Source organism: Triticum aestivum, chromosome 2B, assembly GCF_018294505.1.
Source record: "Triticum aestivum cultivar Chinese Spring chromosome 2B, IWGSC CS RefSeq v2.1, whole genome shotgun sequence".
In the NCBI taxonomy this organism is placed as follows: Eukaryota; Viridiplantae; Streptophyta; class Magnoliopsida; order Poales; family Poaceae; genus Triticum; species Triticum aestivum.
Genome location: NC_057798.1, coordinates 733,576,310 through 733,600,061, shown reverse-complemented (window position 1 = coordinate 733,600,061; position 23,752 = coordinate 733,576,310). Strand labels below are relative to the sequence as shown.

The 23,752-nt window shown below is 47.6% G+C and overlaps 1 protein-coding gene across 3 annotated transcripts; it reads left to right on the top strand.

Annotated features, from left to right (window-relative positions):
* Positions 1 to 3,952: 3,952 nt before the first annotated feature.
* On the top strand, positions 3,953 to 22,396 carry LOC123047024 (uncharacterized). 3 transcript variants are annotated; one of them, XR_006422720.1, is made up of 5 exons: positions 3,953 to 4,524; positions 4,615 to 4,686; positions 5,154 to 5,322; positions 5,727 to 5,865; positions 17,469 to 22,396. XR_006422720.1 is itself a non-coding variant. In XM_044470505.1 (4 exons), the coding sequence occupies exon 4, from the start codon at positions 11,448 to 11,450 to the stop codon at positions 14,739 to 14,741; it is 3,294 nt and encodes a 1,097-aa protein (XP_044326440.1). In that variant the 5' UTR covers positions 3,953 to 4,524; positions 4,615 to 4,686; positions 5,154 to 5,322; positions 5,727 to 11,447; the 3' UTR covers positions 14,742 to 14,855. The 3 variants fall into 3 exon arrangements, 1 of the variants encoding a protein (XP_044326440.1); XR_006422721.1 differs by lacking the exon at positions 17,469 to 22,396 and adding an exon at positions 16,488 to 17,441; XM_044470505.1 differs by lacking the exon at positions 17,469 to 22,396 and having other exon boundaries at positions 5,727 to 14,855.
* The last annotated feature ends 1,356 nt before the right edge of the window (positions 22,397 to 23,752 follow it).

Sequence of the window (23,752 nt, the reverse complement as noted above, 5' to 3'; positions counted from 1 at the left end):
CCATGAGAAAGAAAGGGGAAGCGGGGCACGGGAGCTCACCGTGGAGCACAAGGGTGGCTCGGCGAAGGCTTAGGAGCAATAGGGGCGGTGTAGTTCTTGGGAGTGGCGGCGACCCGAGGCGGACAGAGGGGAAGAAGACGGCATCGAGGGAGCCCACCATCTTCAACCTTGAGACGCAGGTGACGTAGTTGACGCCAAGGACCTCTCGGGACATGAGCGGGCGGAGTACAAGGGCCGGTGGCCACGCGCGCGGCGTGGCAACATCGACGAGCCCGCTCAGGCGAGCGCATCTCGGCGGATCTGAGGAGGGGAGGGCAGAGGGAGAGCAAGTGAGGCGAGGGTAGTGGGAGAGGAGGCGTCCCCGAGGTGCCAGGGTGGCGCCCTTATCCCTCCCTGGCGCTGTAGCGGCCAGGAGCGACGAGCAGGTTCGGCAGGAGCGTGCGGTCGGGTGCGCTCGGTCTGGTGAACAGAAGAGGAAGACGACCGGGGGGTTTTGGGAGGTTGGGCTGGATTGCTTTGCTTGATGGGCCAGGGGGTCCAGTAGGTCCAGTAGTTTAGGTCCTCCTCTTTCCTTTTTTATATATTCTATTTTGCATTTTCTTTTTGTACCAAATGAGTTTTGTTATGAACAAAACTTGCCACATAAATCTAACACAATATATTGAGATGGAACAAAAAGTATGGGGTCAAAAGGAGTTGTCTAACCATTTTTAGAAATTGAAAAGGCCAATTTTTAAATGCTGCTGGACCATTAAATAATTTCCAGGGGCACTTTGGGAATTTTGCTAAGGTCGGTTCCAATTTTATAATTGCATTGGGATTATTTGCAACGGTAGGAACATTTTAGTTCCTGGATTTGAACAACTTTTATTTATCACTTTAAAATTGGAATTTAGACTTTAAACTCGGTTTGAATTTGCATTGTGATTGGGATCAAGCAAATATTAGCAACAGTATTGCTGATGACATGGCACCATTAACACGGGTTTACTGTAGCATAATAATCTGGGCGTCACATCCTCAAGGGCGCGACATTGGCCCTCTATCTCTAGCTGGACGTAGTCCTCGTGTGCCCACTTCACGGCGGCGGCCATGTCATCGTGCTCTATCTTGACGGCGACGAGCACCGACTCCGTCTTCGGCTTGATGAGGCGGGAGGAGGGAGCAGAGGAGCCACCGCCACCCTCGTTGATGACGAGGGCGACGCCGCGGGTGCACCTCCTGAGCAGCGTCTCCACGGGCTCGGCCTTGATGTTGGCGAGCACCGGCAAACTGGAGGAGCGGGAGGAGGAGGTGGAGAAGAAAGAGGACCCGCCCGCCATGCGCCTCGGCAGCCAAGGCTGCCGCTCTGACGGGGGACCGAGGTTGGGGCCATCGGGTACTCGAGCGACGACTCGTTGCCGCCCTTGAGGTGCTCGAGGATGAAGTGGAGTGTGCGCCCGGGGATGCCCCACCACAAGCGGCGGCCGACAATATTGTGGCGCCCCCTCACCGGCGTGATGTTGGTGGATGCCAGCTGCTCCTCTTGGCGGGGTTAGAAGTACGCTGCCCACTGCGTGTGGTTGTTGGCGGAGTACTCCGGGCGGCCCGCACCTCCTCCGGCAGGGAGGCCCGAACGCGCGCGATCTCACCGTGGAAGCAGTCGGTGTCGGGCTGCGGGAGGGACGGGGAAACCTCCAGCGCTGAGCCTCCACTGCCCCGACACATGCATATCAGGCGGCGCCGGGTAGTTGGCCTCGTGGAGGAGGTAGGCTTCCCACTCATCCAGGTGGCGGCGGGTCCTCTTCCTCCTCCTCCTCCTCCTCCTCCTCTCACTCCTCCATCGCTGGGGAATCGCTCTCCCATCGACGGTTGTAGACGCGGCTGTAGGCGGGGAGAGAAGAGAGAGAAAGACGAGATGGGGCGTCGGCGGCGAGAGAGGGACTGCGGGCGAAGGAGAGTGCGTCCACCGGCGAGGGAGGTGGCAGCTTTTATAGCGGCCGGGGAGCGGCGGACGTGTGTATCTGTGGCGGGAGGGGAGGGCGCGTCGCCTCGCCATTACTGCACTGCCCGTGAGGAATCAATGGAAGGCTGACCGGCGGCAGCCTTGGAATTGATTCCCCGCGGGAAAACAAGGTGATGAGGAAGACGAGACGTGGCTGGTTGCTGACACGGCGGGTCCACCGGGCTTTCGCGCCAAAAATGTTTCCCCCCGTGCCCCTGGGCGCCTCCCCAGCGCATCGGGTTCGGCCTGGGGTACGCAGGCACCAAGTTCGGGCCTAACCGATGAAAAATGGGCTTTTGGGGGGCGCGACTGGGCTGTTTTTTTTAGCGACGGCAATAAAAGAGGGCCTTGGGGGCCTGTTGGGGAGGTGGGGGAGTCGAGATGCTCTTATAGTTCATGTTGAAGGACCTCTGATTCACAACCACAATAGTAGAGTAAATAACTTGGTAGTTTCATGTTTAATAACTTCTATTTTGATACTGTTTCGACAGCTTGATAGAAAAGCTTGACAGAATAACATAGTTACAACTAACAGTCTGGCGGCCTAAATCAAGTATATTCGTTCACAACCACAATAGTAGAGTAAATAACTTGGTAGTTTCATGTTTAATAACTTCTATTTTGATACTGTTTCGACAGCTTGATAGGAAAGCTTGACAGAATAACATAGTTACAACTAACAGTCTGGCGGCCTAAATCAAGTATGTTCGTTCTCCCCTTGCATGATTAATATACAACCAACTCTATGATCTATCTCAAATATTTTCAGTCACTAAAAAGTATCTACCCAAATATGAACCATCAGACCAGACCAAGGAGAACTGTACTTTTTATGGTTGTAGATCTGAGAGGTGGCACGTTCGGATGGCAGATGTTCTTCTGCCGGCGAACTCGGCAAAGGCAACATTGGACGGTTCAAATGTTGCTAATTTGAACTTGGTGCTTCTTATAGGTGCTAATTTGAACCTGTTGCTAATCAAATGTTTGATTTTAAAATAATAGATATGTTCAAATATTTTGCTAACTGTTGTTTCTAATTTGCTCTTGAATATAAAGACTGAAGTTTGTTGCTTTTGCTCAGACCGGTGCAACTTGACTAGTACTCGGCTTACAATGTTTTTCCTGTGGTGACTCATAATAATTACATATCTACATTTGTAGAGATTCCGTATCTAGTTAAGATTAAGCTAGGCAATCATACTCTAGAAACCTATCTCATTATATTTACTGTATTCTCACCCTCAAGAACCATCTAAAAAGATATTTAAAAGTCACAAAAGTGAACATGTTTTTAAATTCAAAAGAACCATAAATTCAAAAAATGTCTCATGTTAAAAAAATTAGAATTCCAAAATTCTGTTTTTGTTTTAAAACAATGGTCGAAATATTTCAAATTTTTGTTCATGTTTTTTTAAAAATTATTTTTCCAAAATGTGCTCGAAATTTGTTCAATAATTTCAATAAATGTTCAATTTTTTTAAAAGACCAGAATTTCTATTTTTTTCACGTTTCCAGAAAATTCTGCAAGTTTTTCAAAATTTGATTGAAATTTCTAAAGTTGCTGACACTTTTCTATAAATCTTTGAAAATTCAAAAAATTCTCGTAATTTCAAAACTTTCGCTTTCATAATTTTTTTTAAATCTTAGAAATGTCAAAAAAATAACTTCAGTTTTTTGGAAATTTCCTTGGCAAATGTTTGAATCAGAATCTAGAGTAAGGCGCTGCAGTACTTTGACGAGCTACAGTGGACCGATACAGCGTGGTATTAGTTGGCTAGGCTGCCAATGGGCCGTCCCAGTTGGTTGCCCGCCTGTGTGTGTCCTGGAGCTATACGACGCGGAATGCGTCACATAGGACGTCCGCGCCCCCTGTTCCGACCGTTGGTGCGTGGCCTCCACTTACCTCCAAAGTTGTTCTTCAACTGGAAAGAGAGAAAAAAAAAAACTCAGCCCAGTAGCCCACGCAATCGTCACGAAGCAGTAGTCGTCCGTCTCCGTCTCCAATCCGCCGCCGCCGCCCCCTCATCCCCGTCTCTCCCAATCTTTTCCCTCTCAAGCATCCCGTCGCTTCCGCCGTCGGCCGATTGATCTTTCGTCGTCCCTCCCCGCACTCACGCACGCGTACACCCATCTTCCTAGCTCGCCTGGTTCCGTGGTTCGTGTACGATTCAGAGCGGAGTAGGGGATCAATTGATGACAGGTTCGGCTTCCATCCAAACCGGCCGCCGGCCAGTCCACCGAGGCGAGAGTCCATGTTGACCACGCGAACCCTACACGCCACGGAGATGCTCCATCTCCGCCGCCTTGCCCAGTTCTTGCTCGCCTCAGCTCGCGGCGATGGAGCAGGACGCGTCGCCCGTCCTCTCGCGCCAGGCCCAGGACGACGGCGCCGTGGACGGCTGGGCGCAGAACGACAGCGAGCCCCCTCTCGTACGGCGCTCAGGCGGAGTGCCCGGAGGTCGTAGATCCTCCTCCTTGCCGGTGCTTCCGCGGCCACGTCTCCGCTGCCACCTCCGCGTGCGCGACCCTCAACGACGACTGTGCGTGCCCTTCAACTCCCTGTCTGGTATCCATCGATTGTATTGTCATTTGTTTCTGATCTGAGTATCCAAATCCATGGATGGTGACAGCGGTGGGGAGGAGCCCTGCGACGACCCCGACGACGCCTGCTCCCCCGACCACAACCACTGCGTCCAAGAAAGGTACTGAACCAACCACACACACCCCCTTCAAGAATCAAAACAACCATACATGCTGCCATGAACAACAATACATTACATTGCGTTGTTAGGACAAGCGAATCCATATGGTAATAACGATTAATAAGATTAGCAGCCTTGGATGCAGTGAAGTAGCTAGAGAATTTCAGAATTCAGACTGTTGCTGCTATAGATTTACTTTGCCCGGCCATTTGGTAACTAAATGGCAATGCAGCAGTTGTGTGGTTCACGGTTTCTGCAGCAGCTAGCCGTTCTTCTACCGATCTGTTGCTCGGTGATCAATTGTGTGTGGTTGGTTAATTTACTGGGTAAACTTCGCAACTCAGTAGCATGCACACCTGAATGCGCTGGGATGACTGAAAAAGTCACATGTTCAGTCAGTTATCCCCTGCCAGCCTATGGCTATGCTTTCCAGCGTTTTCCTTATAATTTCCACATGTTATGTGCAGGCGCATGGATTGGGGATATGTACTTCGGTTTGGGTTTAAAGGGGCAATCTTTGAGCATTTGTATCAACTATCGAGGATCTCAAGTTGACATGGATCGCTGTATGATCAAGTGCATTATGGTGCTATGATGATTGTGACAGAAGATGTTAGCTGCAGAAGCAATCACTATGTAAGTGTGACGTCTCTTTTGATCCTGCTTTGTTTATTTTTCAAATAATTAATATTTCCATTGCTTTCCTTCTTGCATAATTGCTCTAGTCTCTGGAAATTTTGTACTGATAAAAATTGCTAGTATATGCAGCTGTGGTCATGAAATTGTATTGAGCAGAATATGAAAAAGGTCATTTGATTAATGGAATAGATTATGCTTTAACTCTGTTCAAGACAGGTCTCAGCTGTGATAATGAAATTGTTCTGAGCAGAACAGGAAAATCATTTGATTAATGGAATAGATTATGCCTTAACTCTGTTCAAGATAGGTCTCAACTGTGATAATGAAATTGTAGTGAACAAAACAGGAAATATGTTATTTTTTTAATGGAATAGATTATGCCTGAACTCTGCTCGTGACAGGTCTCAGCTCCAATATTAAAAATCAGTGCACCTGAATTAGGACACAATTTTTCTCATCTGGAACTGCGCTTTAAGGTGTTTGGTCTGAAAGCTACGCTCCTGAATACAATGTGATATAAAAGGTTCATGAAATCACCAGGTATGGAAATGCTTGACCATTTTTGTTAATTACTTAGTACAATATTATCAGTTTGTTTTTTTGCATTATTCCCAGTTCTCTTGCAGTACTATTCAACAACCTATCTTCCTGCCTACTAGATAAAAGAGGGTTTTTGTTTACTTAACATGGTTGCCTGATTAACATAGTCATGGTTTCTGTTAGTTATTTTTTCCACTACCAAAGCAACAATTATCTTCCTACCTACCAGATATACTACTACTTGATTGCTTAGTTACCGGCTTAAGAAGCTCCACGATTCTTTTATATGATATTAAAAAAAATTGAGTTCTAACTTTGTGGAAAGACACGCACAGTTCTAATGTTCTGGGGCCAATGTTCATTTGTAGAGGCAAGTACTCTCAAATTTCTTAGTGAACTATAATCCCATCTAGATAACCCCCCTCGATATAGCTCCCTTTATTTGCACGACACAATCTAGTATATGACGGTTCTGATTTGGATTGTGCGTGTTTCTCCAAAAACTACGATTATATACCTGAGAACAAACAAATAACGTTATAAACTTACCTCAAAGCCTATGGGTTGACTGAAGCTTGATAAATAGTTTCAGATGCACTATGGTCTCGTAACAGTAGAAATAAGCTTTGAGGGAAAGAGAACCACAAGTATAGGTGACTGCATAGTAGAAGACGTGTAATCGTGTTGCACTATAGTGTCTTTATAGAAGCCGACAAAATTAGAGACATCCTAAATTTTGTTTTCTGTTCTTGTCAGTTATGAAAAGAAACATTAACTCTTGGATTATCAGTAAGGGAATATGCCTTATTAGCACACTCTTATGGTGGTTATTATGAGCCTTCACAAAGGCAATGTACTTAGAGTCATCGCAGTGATGATCGACATATAGAAGGAGAGTTTGACCATGAGTTGAAAGGTGTAAAAGAAGTGTAGGATCATGAGCACTCGCCGAAAACTTGTCGCAATCACCACTAAGACAAAATGCTCAAACTAGGCACGAGAGGTTTGCTTAAGGCCATAAAAGAGCGATGAAGACGACAAACCATGCCATCAGGAAGAGAATACCCAGGTGGTGGGTATATGTAGACCTCATGCAACAGGGAGGAAGAGAAACGATATCCCACATGCCTATGCGCGCAAGAGCAACAATCTCGTCTACAATCGCATGCTGCTATTCATGGTGAACAAATGCGTCATACTAAGAAGTCGTCTTGAGAAAAGCGACGCTAGAATAACCAATAACCATAGGGCCAATAGGCAGAAGCGAGAGAGCTCGGAAGCCATAAGTAGGCCGAGCTTTAGGCGGTGCGTTGCCAACAGGAAAGGCCATAGTAGTCGAGGGAGATGGCTCATTAGAAGGATCGACAAAATGTGGACCACAAGTGTAGTGAAGAAGATGATAAGGCGGAATCATCGGGGAAACCTCATGGATGAGCGAGGTGAGGTAGCCTCAGGTAATGAACGAGGTGGGGAAGCCGCATGTGGCGACGTGTGGGGTCTATAACAGTAGTGCGGGAGGGCAATAAATATCGTCAATGGGGGAGGCCGAATGAGAGGATGGACTCGGATAGAAAGGACGAGATTCAATCAAAAGTCACATGTCAAGAAATACCCATCCGACGACTAACAAGATCTCAACAGATTGATCAAATAGTTTGGTGCATGAAGAACGTAGCAAACACAACCAAACTAATGAAGTGTTGAGTAGTTAGGAGAGAATGCTCACAAAGACACTCGAGAGGAATGTCACCCTGTAGAGCTGAGGAAGGATGAATGTTGATGAGATAGGTGGCTACGATCATCAACGCGCTAGCCGCCTCACGAAGGTGACGATGCTTGCGCTCAACAACCCCATTCTAAGCATGAGCACCAGGACAAGAGAACTGAGCAAGTGTGCTTTGCTCAACAAGGAATCTGCGCAACAAATGAGAGAGATACACACAAGCAGAATCTGCGTGAAAGACATGGATAGTAGTGGAAAACCGGGTATGAACCAAGGCGGCAAACTTCTTATAGATAGATAAGACCTCACTACAAGAAGGCATAAAATATATCGACTTGTGTTGAGAGAAATAATTGTAAAGATAATGTAGTGGCGATGGCCTCCTTTCGAGGCGAAGAGAGCTGGGTCCCAAACGTTAGAGTGAACAAAATTGAAAGGACACCGAGACACAGTCTCGCTACGAGGATACAGTAACTAAACATGTTAACCTAGCAGACAAACTTGACATCTAAAGTTACATTGCGAGACAGATCCTAGAATACCACATCGTTCTAAGGATGAGAGACTAGAGCCACACATGTGACTGAGACGATGACGCCACAAAGAGTCGGTAGACAAGGTAAGAGAGTCGAAGAGACTGGCGGATGTGGTAGCGGAGGGAAGGCGTAGCCTGGCAAGCTTCAGTGGCCGTACGAGTCACAACGTCGAGGGCCAACACCGAGTAGAGCACTTGTGTGCCAATCCTAAATTAGAACAAGAGCCAAAATCAAGAATATTGGAGTAATAGAAATATTGTTTGTGTTAGGTTCAATGATACATTTGCTTGGATTTCAGGACAAAGTTAAACTTGAGATTGGGCACTTGGATTTGTGATATTTTGACATGAGCTTGAAACTGGAGAACTTTAGGGTGTAGCATGATGAACCTGAGATATATTGAATTTATATAGGTATAGTATGATTAGCATGAATGCGGTATTTGTGGACTATTGGATCATCTTGGATATTACTAGTCGGATTCTAGGTTAAAGATAACTTGAGCAGTTGGATTTGTGATATTTTGACCTAAGCTTGTTAGCTTGTATGTGCCCCATATGGCTATGAGCATGCAGATGATACGATCATAGTTGGTAAATCGTGATAATTTTGCTAACCCTCCCCAAGAATGTTAAAAATGCAAGATCATCATGGGAGGATGATTTAGATTAATTAGAACAGATGACAATTTCAGTGGTACGAGCCTTGTTGGAGCAGCTGATGTTGCTTTTATTATGTTTTTGTGCTCCTTTAGATGCAGTAGTAGGAGGGTAGGACTTATGAAGTGATACTATATTGGTGGATAAATAGATCTTTAATAACCTTGAAACTGGAGAACTTTAGGGTAGGACTTATGAAGTTTGGATTTACTTACATGATTGTGATCTTGAAAAAAATCCGGTGGATAAATAACTTCTAATTTTTTGGATCTATAGTCATCCAGTGGAAGCTTGCTTCATACTGGACTTAGATAACCATGATAATGGGCTTGGTTGAATTATAGTTATGATTTGTACTAGATACACACTTTTAGAGGTTGAAACTAGAGAACTTTAGGGTGTAATACGATCAATCGGAGATATATTGGATTTAATATGAATATAATATGATCAGCATGATTCTGAAAATTGATGGAAGAAAACAAAGATATTGGAGTAATAGAAATGTTGTTTGTGTTAGGTTCAATGATATATCTGCTCGGATTCTAGTTCTAGGTCAGAGTTAAACTTGAGATTGGGCACTTGGATTTGTGATATTTTGACATGAGCTTTAAAACTGGAGAACTTTAAGGTGTAGCTTGATCAACCTGAGATGTGTTGAATTTATATAGGTATAGTATGTTTAGCATGAATGCGGTATTGGTGGACTATTGTATGATCTTGGATATTACTAGTTGGATTCTAGGTTGGAGATAACATGAGCACCTGGATTTGTGATATTTTGACCTAAGCTTAGTAGCTTGTATGCGCCCCATATGGATATGAGCATGGAGAGAATACAAACGGATTGTAGTTTGTAGACTTTGATGATTTGCTAGCCCTCCCCAAGAACGTTACGAGTACAATATCATCATGGGAGGATGATTTGGATTAATTAGAATAGATGATAATTTTAGTTGTATGAGCCTTGTTGGAGCAGCTGATTTTGCTTTTATTATGTGTGTGCTCCTTTAGATGCAGTAGGAGAAGGAGGCTAGTAGTTATGATGTGATATTATATTGGTGGATAAATACATCTTTAACAATGTTGGAACAGTTTGGATTTACTTAGATGATTGTGATCTTGAAAACAAATCTAGTGGGTAAATAACTTCTAATATTTGGATCTATAGTAATTCGGTGGAGGCTGAGGTAGTTGAAGAGGACGGATGAGAAAGCACATGAGAAGCTTTACTCGATCTCTTAAAGACCGACATTGTCGCACGACTTGGCACAAAGCCCGATGTGGCTGACAGGGTTTTCACCCTCTCCCACACCTCATGTGCATTGTTCATTCCTGCCAATTCGGCTGGGTGTCCTTTCCTTGTTTGCGAGTTCCGTGCCAATGACTTGATCCGGCATCACACGTTCTCCCACCGTGCGTCCTTGGTCTTGGCGGTAGGTAACGTCGTGCTCTCGGGTTGTGTCTCGTGGGTTAGCCATTGCGGTGCCGACTGCCTGTGTGGCTATGGCGGCGCTCTGCAGGAAAACACGAGATGTGGGATTGAGGCATCACACATAGTAACCCGAAGCCAGGCAAAGGATGCTGGTCGGACTGGCAGGAAGCGGATTGCACTTGAGGTATGGTGGAAGGGATGAAAACATTGGTGGGAGCCAAGCGTCGAGGGGATGATGATTGGGGAAGGTGGGAAGATGATTGGATCATAGTTATGATTACTACTAGATTCACACCGTTTGAGATTGAAACTGGAGAACTTTAGTGTGTAGTATGATCAATCGGAGATATATTGGATTTATATGTGTAATATGATCCGCGTGATTGTGAAAATTGATGGACTATTACATTATCTTGGATTGAACTAGTAGGAAGAAAACAAAAATATTGGAGTAATAGAAAGAAAAAAGTCCATTTTACTACCCTGAATAAAGTGGGTGGTTCACTTTACCCCCTGATCTATTTTTCGGCTCCTTCTACCCCCCAAACAAACCAAAACCGGACAAAATACCCCCCCCCCGGCTGGTTTGTGTCCACTCGCTGCTGATGTGGCACTAGTCAACGGCGGTTTTGACCTCGCCGGGCCCCTCTTGTCAGGACTGGCGTGGGCATCCCCGTCGCTCCCCCACGCGCTTCGTTCCGGCTCCAGCGCGACCACGCCGACGAGCCGCGCTGCCACCTGCTCCATCCCCGCGCTGGCCCGCCTCCTCCCGCGACTACGCCGCCCCGCAGTTCACCGTGGTGCTCTTGATGAGCACCCTGCTCGGCCTCGCCTCGCTCCTCCGCGGTGTTGGCTCCGTCGTCGTCTGCCCCGTCGCCGCTACGGCCGCGCGCTTGCGCCGGCCCTCCTCCTCCCCGAGGTTGCGCCGACGACCCCGGTCGCCCTCGCGCGCTGCTCGCCCCGTCGTCCTCGGCTGCCCGCCGGCTCCCCCTGCTCTCCCTCACCTACCCCGATCCCCTCTCTCTGGTTCGTTACAGTTGGTAATCAGAGCCAAATTCGCCTAAATTTTTTCTCCCCGTCGAGCTGGTCGTAGATCGGTAACATCCACCGCGCCCGTGTGTGCTGCTCCGGCAAGCTCACCCAAAATCCGTCGCAGGGTTCGATCTCTTCCAAGCACGGCAACGGCGCCCGCCAAAGCTTCCGCGGCGACGCGTCAGGTGCTGGCAGCGATGGACGAGGGCAACAGCAACATCACCAAGTTGCTCGAGTCCCTCCTCGCTAAGATGGATGAGCAGAAAGCGACCCACGACAAGCAGATCGAGGTCCAGGCGGCCTTCAACGCTCAGATCTCGCAGGACGTGCGCGGACTCGCTCGGCAGATCGATCTGACCCAGGCCGACGTCGACGCCACCCGCAAGACGGTGGAGGGCTCTGCCTCGCCCTCGGGGTCAGTCACGACGTTGCTGCATCAGCCCGCCGCACAGCAGCAACCGCCACCGCTGCCCCCGCCACCTCCACACTCACCGCGACTGGCCGCCGAGCCCGGCCGCTCGGCGACCGCACACGCGCGCCTCGGCGATCATCGTCCTCCACTGATTCCGGTGGCGCCCCAGGGCGGATTCGTCGCGCCAGCCGCCATTCCATCTCCTACATCGGGCTACCACGACAACGACTACCACAAGCCCCCGAAGCACGATTTCCCTCGATTCGACGGCGACGCGCCGTACCTCTGGCTGGATCGATGTCTGGCGTACTTCGAACTCTACAAGGTCGAGCAACACAAGTGGGTGACCACGGCGGCCCTGTACATCGAAGGCCAAGCCGCGCACTGGCTGCAAGCATTTCGTCAAACACGCCACGGCCTCACCTGGGATTCGTTCACAGCAGCGGTGCTGGAGGAGTTCGGTGCCGATGAGTTCGAGATGGTCATGCACAAACTGTTGCAGCTCCGGCAGACCGCCACCGTCGCCGAATACCGTGCGGCGTTCGACGAGCAGATGTATCACTTGCTCGCGCTCGACCCGAACATCAACACAAAGTTCTTCGTGACCCAGTTCATCCTGGGCCTGAAGGACGAACTGCACGCCCCGGTCCGACTCCAGGCGCCCACGAGCATCATCAGGGCCTCCATGCTGGCACGCATCCAAGAGGAGGAGCTAGGCACAACGCGTGCACGCCCACGCATCACACCAGCGGGACGACCTCCACCGGCGACGATGCAAACCCAGCCACGGGCGAACGCGCCCAACCGCGCTCCCACTGACGACTACGCACGCGAGCGACAGATACGCGACTTCCGTCGCGCCAATAATCTGTGTTTCAAGTGCGGGGACCGATATTCGCGGGAGCACCGGTGCGCTCAACCCGCCCAGCTGCTCATGATCAGCATCGGGGAGCACGGTGAGGTCCTCTCCGACGACACCATCCACGCCCTGCAACTGCTCGACGATCCCGGACCGGCAGCACCGCCACCCGCTCCAGCTAGGGACGCACCAGAGTGCTGCCTTCTCTCATCGCACGCTCTGGATGGCACCGAATTGGCAACCACGATCCGTCTACGGGCGTTGGTTGGCAATCAGGTCATGTTGCTGCTCCTCGATTCGGGCAGTTCGCACAGCTTCGTCAACAAATCATTCGTCGATCGCCTCGAGTTGAAGACGGAAGAGATGCCGCAGGTGGACGTGCGGGTTGCAAACGGTGATCGCCTCACGTGCAACCATATTGTGCCCGAGCTCAGGTGGTGGATGCAGGGGCACACCTTCGCGACACCGATGCGGGAGTTGGACATTGGCGCCTATGACGGCATTCTGGGCATGGACTTGCTTGCCCAGCACAGCCCCATGACATGCCACTGGCAAGACAAGTGGGTCAAGTTCTCCCACGACGGCGAAGAGGTGACGCTCCGGGGTGCACCCACCAAGACGCCCACCACTATTAAGGCGATCAAGCCCGACGAGCTGTGCAAGATGATCGCGGGCAACGACGTCTGGGCCATGGCCATGGTGGACTCGTGCGGGCGCGCACCGCCGCCACGGCGCAAGTGCGCTAGCCAGACCCCCCTCGCCGATCTCCTGGAGGAATTCGTCGACGTCTTCGCCGCTCCCAAAGGCCCGCCGCCCCATCGCCAGTACGACCACGCTCTCACCCTGGTGGAAGGCGCAATTCCCGCCAATACTCGACCGTACCGCTACTCGCCGCTGCAAAAGGATGAAATCGAGCGCCAGGTCAAGGAAATGCTCAACGCTGGCATCATCACGCACAGCGTCAGTCCGTACGCCGCTCCGGTCCTCTTGGTCAAGAAGAAGGACGGGACGTGGAGGTTCCGCGTCGACTATCGTCGCCTGAATGATGCCACGATCAAAAACAAGTTTCCGCTCCCGATCGTCGATGAGCTCTTTGATGAACTCGCGGGAGCAGCAGTCTTCTCCAAGCTGGATCTCCGTGCCGGGTACCACCAAATTCGTATGCGTGAAGAGGACGAGACCAAGACCGCGTTCAAGACGCATCACGGGCATTTCCAGTTCAGAGTCATGCCATTCGGCCTGACGAACGCCCCGGCGACCTTCCAGTGCCTCATGAACGCCATATTCAGTAAGTATGTGCGCAAATTTGTGATCATTTTCCTTGACGACATCCTTGTCTTCAGTGAAATGATGGAAGAACACATCGAGCACCTCCGGATCGTCTTCGAGCTGTTGCGGGCGCACCAACTGTTCGTCAAGGAGAGCAAGTGCAGTTTTGCCTGCGACCACATCGACTACCTGGGGCACGTCATCTCCAAGGAGGGCATGGCCACTGACAAGGACAAGACGCAGGCCATGGAACAGTGGCCAACGCCGACGAACGCCACCGAGTTGCGCGGTTTCCTGGGGCTCACTGGCTACTACCGGAAGTTCGTGCCGCACTACGGCATCATCGCCAAGCCCCTCACGCAGCTCCTCACGAAGAAGGGCTTCGCCTGGAGCGAGCAGGCGCAAGCAGCGTTCGACCGGCTCAAGATCGCGATGACGACGACGCCAGTGCTCGCCCTGCCTGACTTCGACAAGCCATTCTCCATCGAGACCGATGCGTGCGACACGGGAGTTGGCGCCGTGCTGGTGCAGGAAGGCCACCCGGTCGCGTTCTTCAGCAAGGCGCTCGACGTGCGCAACCAGAAGCTCTCGACCTACGAGAAGGAGTTCTTGGCAGTGATGATGGCGATCGACAAGTGGCGCCCTACTTGCAGCGTGGCCCCTTCGACATCCTCACTGACCACAAGTCGCTCTGCAACCTGGGGGAGCAACACCTCGAGACCGAGCTGCAATGCAAGGCCATGGCGAAACTTGTCGGGCTGCAGTTCCGCTTTCAGTACAAGCGTGGACTCGACAATGGCGCGGCCGACGCCTTGTCTCGCGTGGGCAAGCAACTCGACCTGGCCGCGCTTTCGGCGTGCCAGCCGGCTTGGATTCCTACTCCACCGACCCGGACGCCCAGGATCGACTGCAAAAACTCGCCATCACCAGCCCAGACGACGACGGCTATGAACTTCACCATGGCGTCATCCGTCGCGGGGGCCGCCTCTGGATCGGCGCCAACACTGCGCTTCGCACCAAGCTCATCGCCGTGCTCCACAACAGCGCGGTCGGCGGCCACTCCGGCGTCACAACAACATATCAGCGCGTGCGCAAGCACTTTGAATGGCGAGGGCTCAAGCGCGACACCGAGGAGTTCGTGCAGCAGTGCGTGACTTGCCAACAGGCCAAGCACGGGCACACCAAGCCTGCCGGACTCTTGGCGCCGCTGCCCATCCCATCCGCGCCCTGGGAAGACCCCACCATGGATTTCGTGGAGGGGCTGCCGCCGTCGGAAGGCTTCGACACGATCATGGTCGTGGTGGACCGCTTCACCAAGTTCGCACACTTCATCCCGCTTCGCCACCCCTTCCACGCAGCGCAGGTGGCGCGCGCGTTCTGGGACAACGTGGTCAAGCTGCACGGGGTGCCCACCTCGATCGTCTCCGACCGCGACAAGGTTTTCACTAGCCATCTCTGGCGGGATCTGCTCGCCGGCGCCGGCACCAAGCTGCTGTACTCCACCGCCTACCACCCGCAGACTGATGGCCAGAGCGAACGAGTGAATCAGTTCATGGAGATGTATCTCCGGTGCGCAGTGCACGACACCCCGGGCAAGTGGTGTCGCTGGCTGCCCATGGCGGAGTTCTGGTACAACTCAACCTTCCACTCGTTGCTTAACTGCACCCCATTCAAGGCGCTGTACGGGAAGGAGGCCAACCTGGGAGCAATGGCGGCTTGGCCAAGCGACGCTTCCACCGGCGATGACCTGGACTGGGCGGCGCACACCGCGCACATACGCGCCCAGCTGGAGCGAGCCCAGAAGCGCTGCAAGAAACAAGCTGATCGTAACCGCACCGAGCGCCAGTTCCAAGTGGGCGAGCAGGTACTCCTGAAACTGCAGCCCTACGTCCAGCAATCAGTCGTCAGCCGGCCCTGCGCCAAACTCGCCTACAAGTTCTTCGGGCCCTACACGGTCACCGAGCGCATTGGGCTCATGGCGTACAAGCTCAACCTGCCGGAATCCAGCCGCGTGCACCCGGTCTTCCATGTCTCGCAGTTGAAGCCGTTCACGGCGGATTACACGCCGGTGTACGCGGAACTGCCACGGGTGCCCGACCTGTCCGTGGCGACCACGGCACCCACGCGCATCCTGGAGCGGCGCATGATGAAGAAGGGCAATGCCCCAGTCGTCCAGATCAAGGTGCAATGGGGGACCGGCACTACTTCAGCCACGACATGGGAGGACTACGACACCTTACGGCAACGATTTCCAGCAGCTCGCATCTGGGAAGACGAGGACGACAGCCCTGAAGACGGAGCTCACTCTCAAGGAAGGGAGAATGTCACACCTGGCCACTTGTCCGCCACTTGTCCAGTGTGACGTGGCAAGGATCGGACCCCACATGTAGGAGTGCGTGTGTGAGAGCGAGGGAGAGTTAAAAGGGGCAGCCAGCCGTCTGTGGCAAGGCATGCGATGTAACAGTCTGTCACTTCTCCCAATCCTTCCTCTGAAATCAATCTCATCTTCCTCTCCAAGCCTCGCCTCCCCCTGCTCTCCCTCACCTACCCCGATCCCCTCTCTCTGGTTCGTTACATATCAGGACTTGAAAATTTGCAGTCACTGCATGTTCTCTTATATACTTTGTCATGGTGTACTTAATTTTAAGCTTCAGAACTAGGAGATTGGTTTAGAGGTTATGTGCCTTTGTTTTGTAGTAAGTTGTGGATGTCAATGTCAGTTCTTCTGCTGCAAAGGTGGGGAAAGAATTGCAGTGCAATCAAGTTTCGTCTGAGCACACAACGACGTGATGATGAAGCAATGACATTGTCTGGCTATTCATACAATTCTATAGAAGATGCAATGGACGTTGCAGCTGTTCGAGTAATGAAATATATGGAGAGTTGGAGACCATGCATGCCAAGGTATTGAAAGACTATAGTTACAACGAGCTGCAACAACCAATGTAAAGAGAACTGCATCTGATTGGTTTGTTAGGACAAAGAAAAATAAATCAAAGAACAGGCTTTGAAGATTAGAGAACTTAGCAAAGACTTTGCAGACTACTTATATCCCAGGTTAAAAGCACTTCTTCTGAGATTCACCGCCCAGCTAAAGGAAGTATATGCTCAGCCAATTCCATAAGTGGTCGCGAGCTCGACAAAGCGGCTATAGATATTCACTTGAGTGAAAACTCTATGCAGGTAATCCAAAACACAGCGGTATATCCACTTAGGAGAGGATCTACTTCCACAGCCTATGTGCCTTCAGAAGATGCCGATACTACCAGCTACAGCAGCCTTCTTTGAATATCAAGTGATTACCTTTGTCTAGAGAAGATCACTGGCATAGTTCATCTGCCAGTCTTTCAAGAGCTTCTATCCCGTTGATGGACTTTGAACTTAAGCTATCCTCGGCTATGTATGTTAGTTGCGGCAATCACATGTATAGAGATTAAACAATCAGCTACGTTCTATGTTGTGTGGCAATGCCAGTAGTCTCTCAATATACACATGCAGCAACTTATTATGTATTTCCTACGAACATATGTTCATTATTAATAAACCTACTATGCATTGTAATATATAACGCTATGTATGAACATTATATCTAAGTATCATTTTCCTTATGCTTCAAAAATTTATGATTGGTCTGTCAATATTCTTATTTGCTTGGTTTCCTCCCGCCCTTTGTGCTAGGTGCGACAATGTGGATGAAGCGTGTGTTGCATCAAAAAAAAATACATGTTCTTGCTGGAGCTACCTACTGCTTCAATGGCTATCTGTAATCTCAAATAGGCTCTTCTAAAGATTCATGGCGCCGTGGTTGAACTTCAGAGCATTTCAAGCGCGGCATGTCTCTCACTGAAGAAGGAAGGTATATACCCATAGCAGAAGAAAGGTATATACCCATATGATCCAGACTTAGACTCAAGTTGTGGTGAGGATTTTGTCCCTATGAACCAACCTTCAATGTAATATAATACTATGTAGGAACATCATACCTGTATGTATTTCCATATGCTACAAACTACAATGATTTAATGAACGGTCTCTAAATATTCTATATCTCAGGGTTTGAAAGCTTGGTTCGCTCTCGCCCTTTGCGCCATCGGCGCAACGGGTCATCTAGTAGTTACAGTGGCGGAGCCACCGCCCGGCGACCATGGGCACTTGCCCGGGCTCGCGAGGCATGCGCGCGCTACGATGGCCCCCGATACATTAGGTAAAATCGTCAACGCATCTGGGGTTACCCGGGCAGCTGAGCTAGTTGTGCTTCATTAATCAACTAATGGGCTTCCTTCTGTCGGTACATGAATGGGTTAGCTGACCTGGAGTAATGAGCTACTAGCCTAGGCCTAGCAAGCACTGTATTGGGTTGTTTTACTCATTACATGAATGGGTTAGCTGACCTAGAGTAATGAGCTACTAGCCTAGGCCTAGCAAGCACTGTATTGGGTTGTTTTACTCGAGGCGAGGACCATGATCTTTTTTCTCAAAGAAAAAGAACCACGATCGAGCGTTAGCTCCACCTCCCCGTGACCCCGCTTGTTAGGTTGTTCCAGACGGCGACACCCTAGGTTGATCGGAGACGGAACATCGGCGAGTGGAGGCTGGCCTGGGCGCAGTGCCAGTAGTGGGCTGAGCCGGAGCGGATCCATCCTAGGAACGGCTTGCATCACCGGCGGTTGCTTGCCCCCTTGTTACTAGGTGAGATTGATAGACTTATTTTTAGTTTTAAATTTTGAGATTAGAGCATGGGGAGTTTGTCATCGAGGATATTTCACTTTGAAATTACATTTGTATGACTACTATGTTCAAAATTCACTTAATTATTAATGTTGATAGATTTGTGGCTCGTGATTTTTGTGCTATTTTCTATGTTGTCTATATGAATCAAGGTTTTTTTTGCTGGTCAATTTTTTGGAAACCGACCAGTTAACGGATATTTTGTTGGACCCTGAATTTGTCGCTACATGTTTAGGTAGTTAACATAGAACCCATATTCATATTTTAGCACAAAACATAGCCCCTAGCCTTGTGGAAGTGCTTTCAGCGTCGCCGGATCGACTACCAGTCTTGTCAGCTTGATTTTAGTATTTATTTTTTTTATGCCGTGGTGGGTTAGAGAGGACTCAAACCCGCTCATTAGGGAGTGGATTGATATGTGTTGACTGCTAGAACACAAAGAGATTTGCGTACATAAAGGGTAAAAATACTATATATATATTTTGCTAATAAATGAATTTGAATTCAAAATTTGTATAAACGCTTTTAGCCCAAAAAAGCCAAAAGTTTTTGAGGTTTTTCAAAAACCAATTCTTTTGCCCCCTACCTGGAAAAGCTGGTATCAAGAAGAAAAAAACCTTGGTTCAACCACTAGATTTTAATTTTATATTATACCGTTAGGCTTAAACTTGCCCAGACTTCACAAATTTCTGGCTCCGACCCTGAGTAGTTATGATTTGTACTAGATGCACACTTTTAGAGATGTAAACTAGAGAACTTTAGGGTGTAGTATGATCAATCAGAGATATATTTTATTTATATGTGTAATATAATCAACATAACTGTGAAAATTGATGGACTATTACATTATCTTGGATTGAATTAGTAGGACGAAAATAAAGATATTGGAGTAATAGAAATGTTGTTTGTGTTAGGTTCAATGATATATATATATCTGCTTGGATTCTATGTTGGAATTAAACCTGAGACTGGGCACTTGGATTTGTGATATTTTGACATGAGCTTGGAACTGGAGAACTTTAGGGTGTAGCATGATCAACCTGAGATGTATTTGATTTATAATTGTATAGTACAATTAACATGAATGCGGTATTGGTGGACTATTAGATGATCTTGGAAATTACTAGTTGGATTCTAGGTTGGAGATAACTTGAGCACTTGGATTTGTGATATTTTGACCTATGCTTAGTGGCTCATATGTGCCCCATGTGGATATGAGCATGGAGATGATAGAAATGGATCATGATTGGTAGACTTTGATGATTTTGTTTGCCCTCGCCAAGAATTTTACGAGTACAAGATCATCATGGGAGGATAGCTGATCTTGCCTTAATTATGTGTTTGTGCTCCTTTAGATGGAGTAGTAGGAAGATGGTAGTACTTATGAATTGATATTATATCGGTGGATACATAGATCTTTAATGACCATGGAACAATTTGGATTCAGGTGATTGTGATCTTGAAAAAAAATCTGATGGATAAATAACTTCTAATTTTTGGATCTATAGTCATACAGTGGAAGCTTGCTTTATACTGGACTTAGATAACCATGATAGTGACCTTGGTTGAATCATAGTCATGTTTTGTACTAGATTCTTACCTTTAGAGATAGCAACCGGAGAACTTTAGTGTGTAGTATGATCAATCGAAGATATACTGGATTTATATGAGTGTAATATGATCATCATGGTTGTGAGAATTGATGGACTATTAGATCATCTTGAATTAGTAGGAAGAAAACAAAGTTATTGGAGTAATAGAAATGTTTTTTGTGTTAGGTTCAATGATATATCTGCTTGAGTTCTAGGTCGGAGTTAAACTTGAGATTGAGTACTTGGATTTATGATATTTTGACATAAGTTTGAAACTAAAGAACTTTAGGGTGTAGCATGATCAACCTGAGATATATTGGATTTATATAGGTATGGTTTGATTAGCATGAATGCGATATTGGTGAACTATTGGATCATCTTGGATATTACTAGTTGGATTCTAGGTTGGGGATAACTTGAGCATTTGGATTTGTGATATTTTGACCTAAGCTTAGTAGCTTGTATGTGCCCCATATGGATATAAGCATGGAGATGATACAAATGAATCATAGTTGGTAGACTTCGATGATTTTGCTAGCCCTCCCCAAGAATGTTGCGAGTACAAGATCATCATGGGAGGATGATTTGGATTAATTAGAATAGATGGAAAGTTCTGTGGTATGTGTGCCCTGTTGGAGTAGCTGATCACGTTTTTATTATGTGTTTGTGCTGATTTACATGCACTAGTAGCAGTAGGATAGTACTTATGCAAAGATGAATCCCAAGGGCGAAGGTTTGGTCTTGCTAATTTCAATTGTTACAGTTCATTTGGTTTTTTTTCTCAAATCTTATTGGATGATGTTTTGTTGCTGGACTAAAGTTTTTTGGTCCCTCATGAATCTTCGGATGATCGCAAATTCTCGACCCCTCTTGATTTAACTTCTACGCTTGCTCAGTACGATAATTTAGTCTCCAAAGATTCTGATTTGGATTATTATTATTGGTCGTTTTCCTAAAACATGGGATTATATGGTTAGGGGTAGGGTGACTGATCTTCTTGACGATCTTTGTTTGGATGATCATTACTTTATGCATTTTAATTTCTTCCCCTCCATAGCCCATCTTTAATGTCACAATTCTAATTTCAATTTATTGGTGGTTCTCTAGAAATTTGGGTTTATACGGCTTAGTGGGGGCACTTTATGGTCTCACTGATCTATATTTGGAGATCAATACTCTTTTCATTTAATTTCATCCTCTCCACTGTTTAATTTTAAAGTCCTCGACAATTCTAATTCAGATATGTTGGTGGTTCCCCAGAAGTTGGAATTATACGGCCTAGCGGGTGATCCTATTTTGCCTCCACGGTTATTTTTCTGTCCCTTGACTTTTTGACCTTATTTAATAATTGAACTCCCCAGACATTAGGTTTTCTCTATCCTTGGTCGGTGATTCTCAACTATTGCAGAAGTTTTTCCCTATACTTGGTCGAAAATTCTCAACAATTGCAGATACCAGCTTTGGATAATTGCATTTGGAACCAGTTTTGTAACCCGTCATCCCTACCCCAACCAAGACAGGCTTATTTACCCTTTACCTCCTCTTTGTTTGACACATGCTTTAGCTGAGCTTCACTAACTTGTTGATAGGTATCTTGCTCGTTGCAGGTCGTAGTTGACAAATTCAAGTACAACCTGTTGTTGAGTTGCAGCTTTCCTAAATCTACTATTTTCCAATTCATTGTAACTTTGTCATCCTTAAAAAATTATCTTAGTGGGCAATATTTTGAATCCAGATTTATCTGCAAAGGTGCAACAATAGAGATTCAAACTAATGTCGCATCCTATAACCAAAAAAGACTACACTCCAGTTTTAACTCTTACCACTTATTTTATTTCATATAGATACTTGTTCATGTCTTTGATTTAGGTTATTTGCTTGTGCCCTCCCTGTGATTGCAGATTTAATTTAAGCCAGACCATGCTGGCAGTGAGTAAAAAATCAGTTAAAATCTGTATATTCTCGTGGTCTCTTGCTCTGTTTCTCTTGTCCACAGATACATTTATTCATTTTCACAAACCAGCTATGTTCTATTGTATTTCGAGTTCGAATGTTTATTTTGTAGTCCTGCTTTGTGCTGTCCTAATTCAAGTTGCGCCGCCACAAAATGCTGCTAGTTTAACTGCTGTAAGCGCAGTAATAGGAGCAGCACATGCAGCCCTTGCACCTAAGCTCACATGGAACATATGCCCTATTGCAGCCTCGCAGGTACTGATACGTCTTTGCCGTATCTATAATTTTTGATTATTTCATGCCAATATTATACAACTTTCACATACTTTTGGCAACAATTTATATGATTTATTGCACTAACATGTTGATCCAGTGCCCAGTGCCAGTTCCTGTTTGTTGCATGTTTTTTGTTTCGCAGAATATTCATATCAAACGAAGTCCTAACACGACAAAACTTTACGGAGATTTATTTTTGATATATGTGATTTTTGGGAGTTGGAATCAACGCAAACGGACTATTACATTATCAGGGCGCGCCGGGCACCCCCTGGAGCACCCAGGTGTCTTGTGTGCTCCCTTAAGTCGGTTGGAGATCTTCTTCGGGCGCAAGAAAATAATTTATTGAAAAAATCGTGTAAAAATTTCAGCGCAACCGGAGTTACGGATCTCCGGGAATTTAAGAAATGATGAAGGGCCAGAAAACAAGAGCATGAAACAGAAGAGAACAGAGAGCGAGATCCAATCTAGGAGGGGCTCCTACCCCTCCGCCGCCATGGCAACCATGGACCAAAGGGAGAACTCTCCTCCTATCTAAGGGGGAGGCCAAGGAAGAAGCAGAAGGAGGGGGCTCTCCCCCTCTCTCCCGGTGGCACCGAAACACTGTCGGGGCAATCATCGTGTGACGGTGATCTAGTCCAACAACTCCGTCATCTTCACCAACAACTTCATAACCTTTCCCCATTGAAAGGACATGCAGCGCCCCCATGTGTGGTATTGTTAATTGATGACATTCTCTATGGACTAATGGTTGCATTGAGTTATATTTGAAGGATTCGTCCATAGGCATTTCTTGAAGTACATGTGTTGGTTTCAAGGAGTTTATGAGTTGACCAAGGTGCTATTAAGGAATTATTCAAAGATTGGTCATGTGAGTGTTGAGCTTATTGCAAGCATGTCTTGAAGAAGAAGATTGTGTGATCATTCATGTTTACCTTCAAGACATCATCCAAATGAAGAGAGTTGGAAAGAGTCAAGGTTGATCAAGACTATGTACAGAGAGTGATTCAAGTTGATCATAACACAAAGCGTAGAAGATACACCGAGTGGGATCAAGTGATCTCACAGTTTGGTAAGCATTGTCCATTGCGCTTTGTGTAATAACCCATGGTCTTTGTGAGAGTTCTATGTGGGGTTAGGTTTGCTTCCATGGGCTTGCGTCAAGAGGAAGATTCACATACAACCCATGGAGGATGACATCAAATCAAGGTTGTGTTGTGCAAGTTCAAGTGGAGCATCACGAAGAAATCATGCTTGTAGCTCGCCGTCCATTATGGTATCAATGGACTTGTGAAGATGTGCCAAAGAGTGTCTCACCCATAGTGGAGTATGGGGGAGCAATCAACTAGTCTTCATCGAGCAAACGCAATCAAGAAAGGTGGTCCAACTTGAGGGAGTCAAGATCGTCTTCAT

What these genes read in the sequence shown, in the direction of transcription:
- LOC123047024 (XM_044470505.1), top strand. Translation starts at nt 11,448, where the DNA reads ATGGACGAGGGCAACAGCAACATCACCAAGTTGCTCGAGTCCCTCCTC.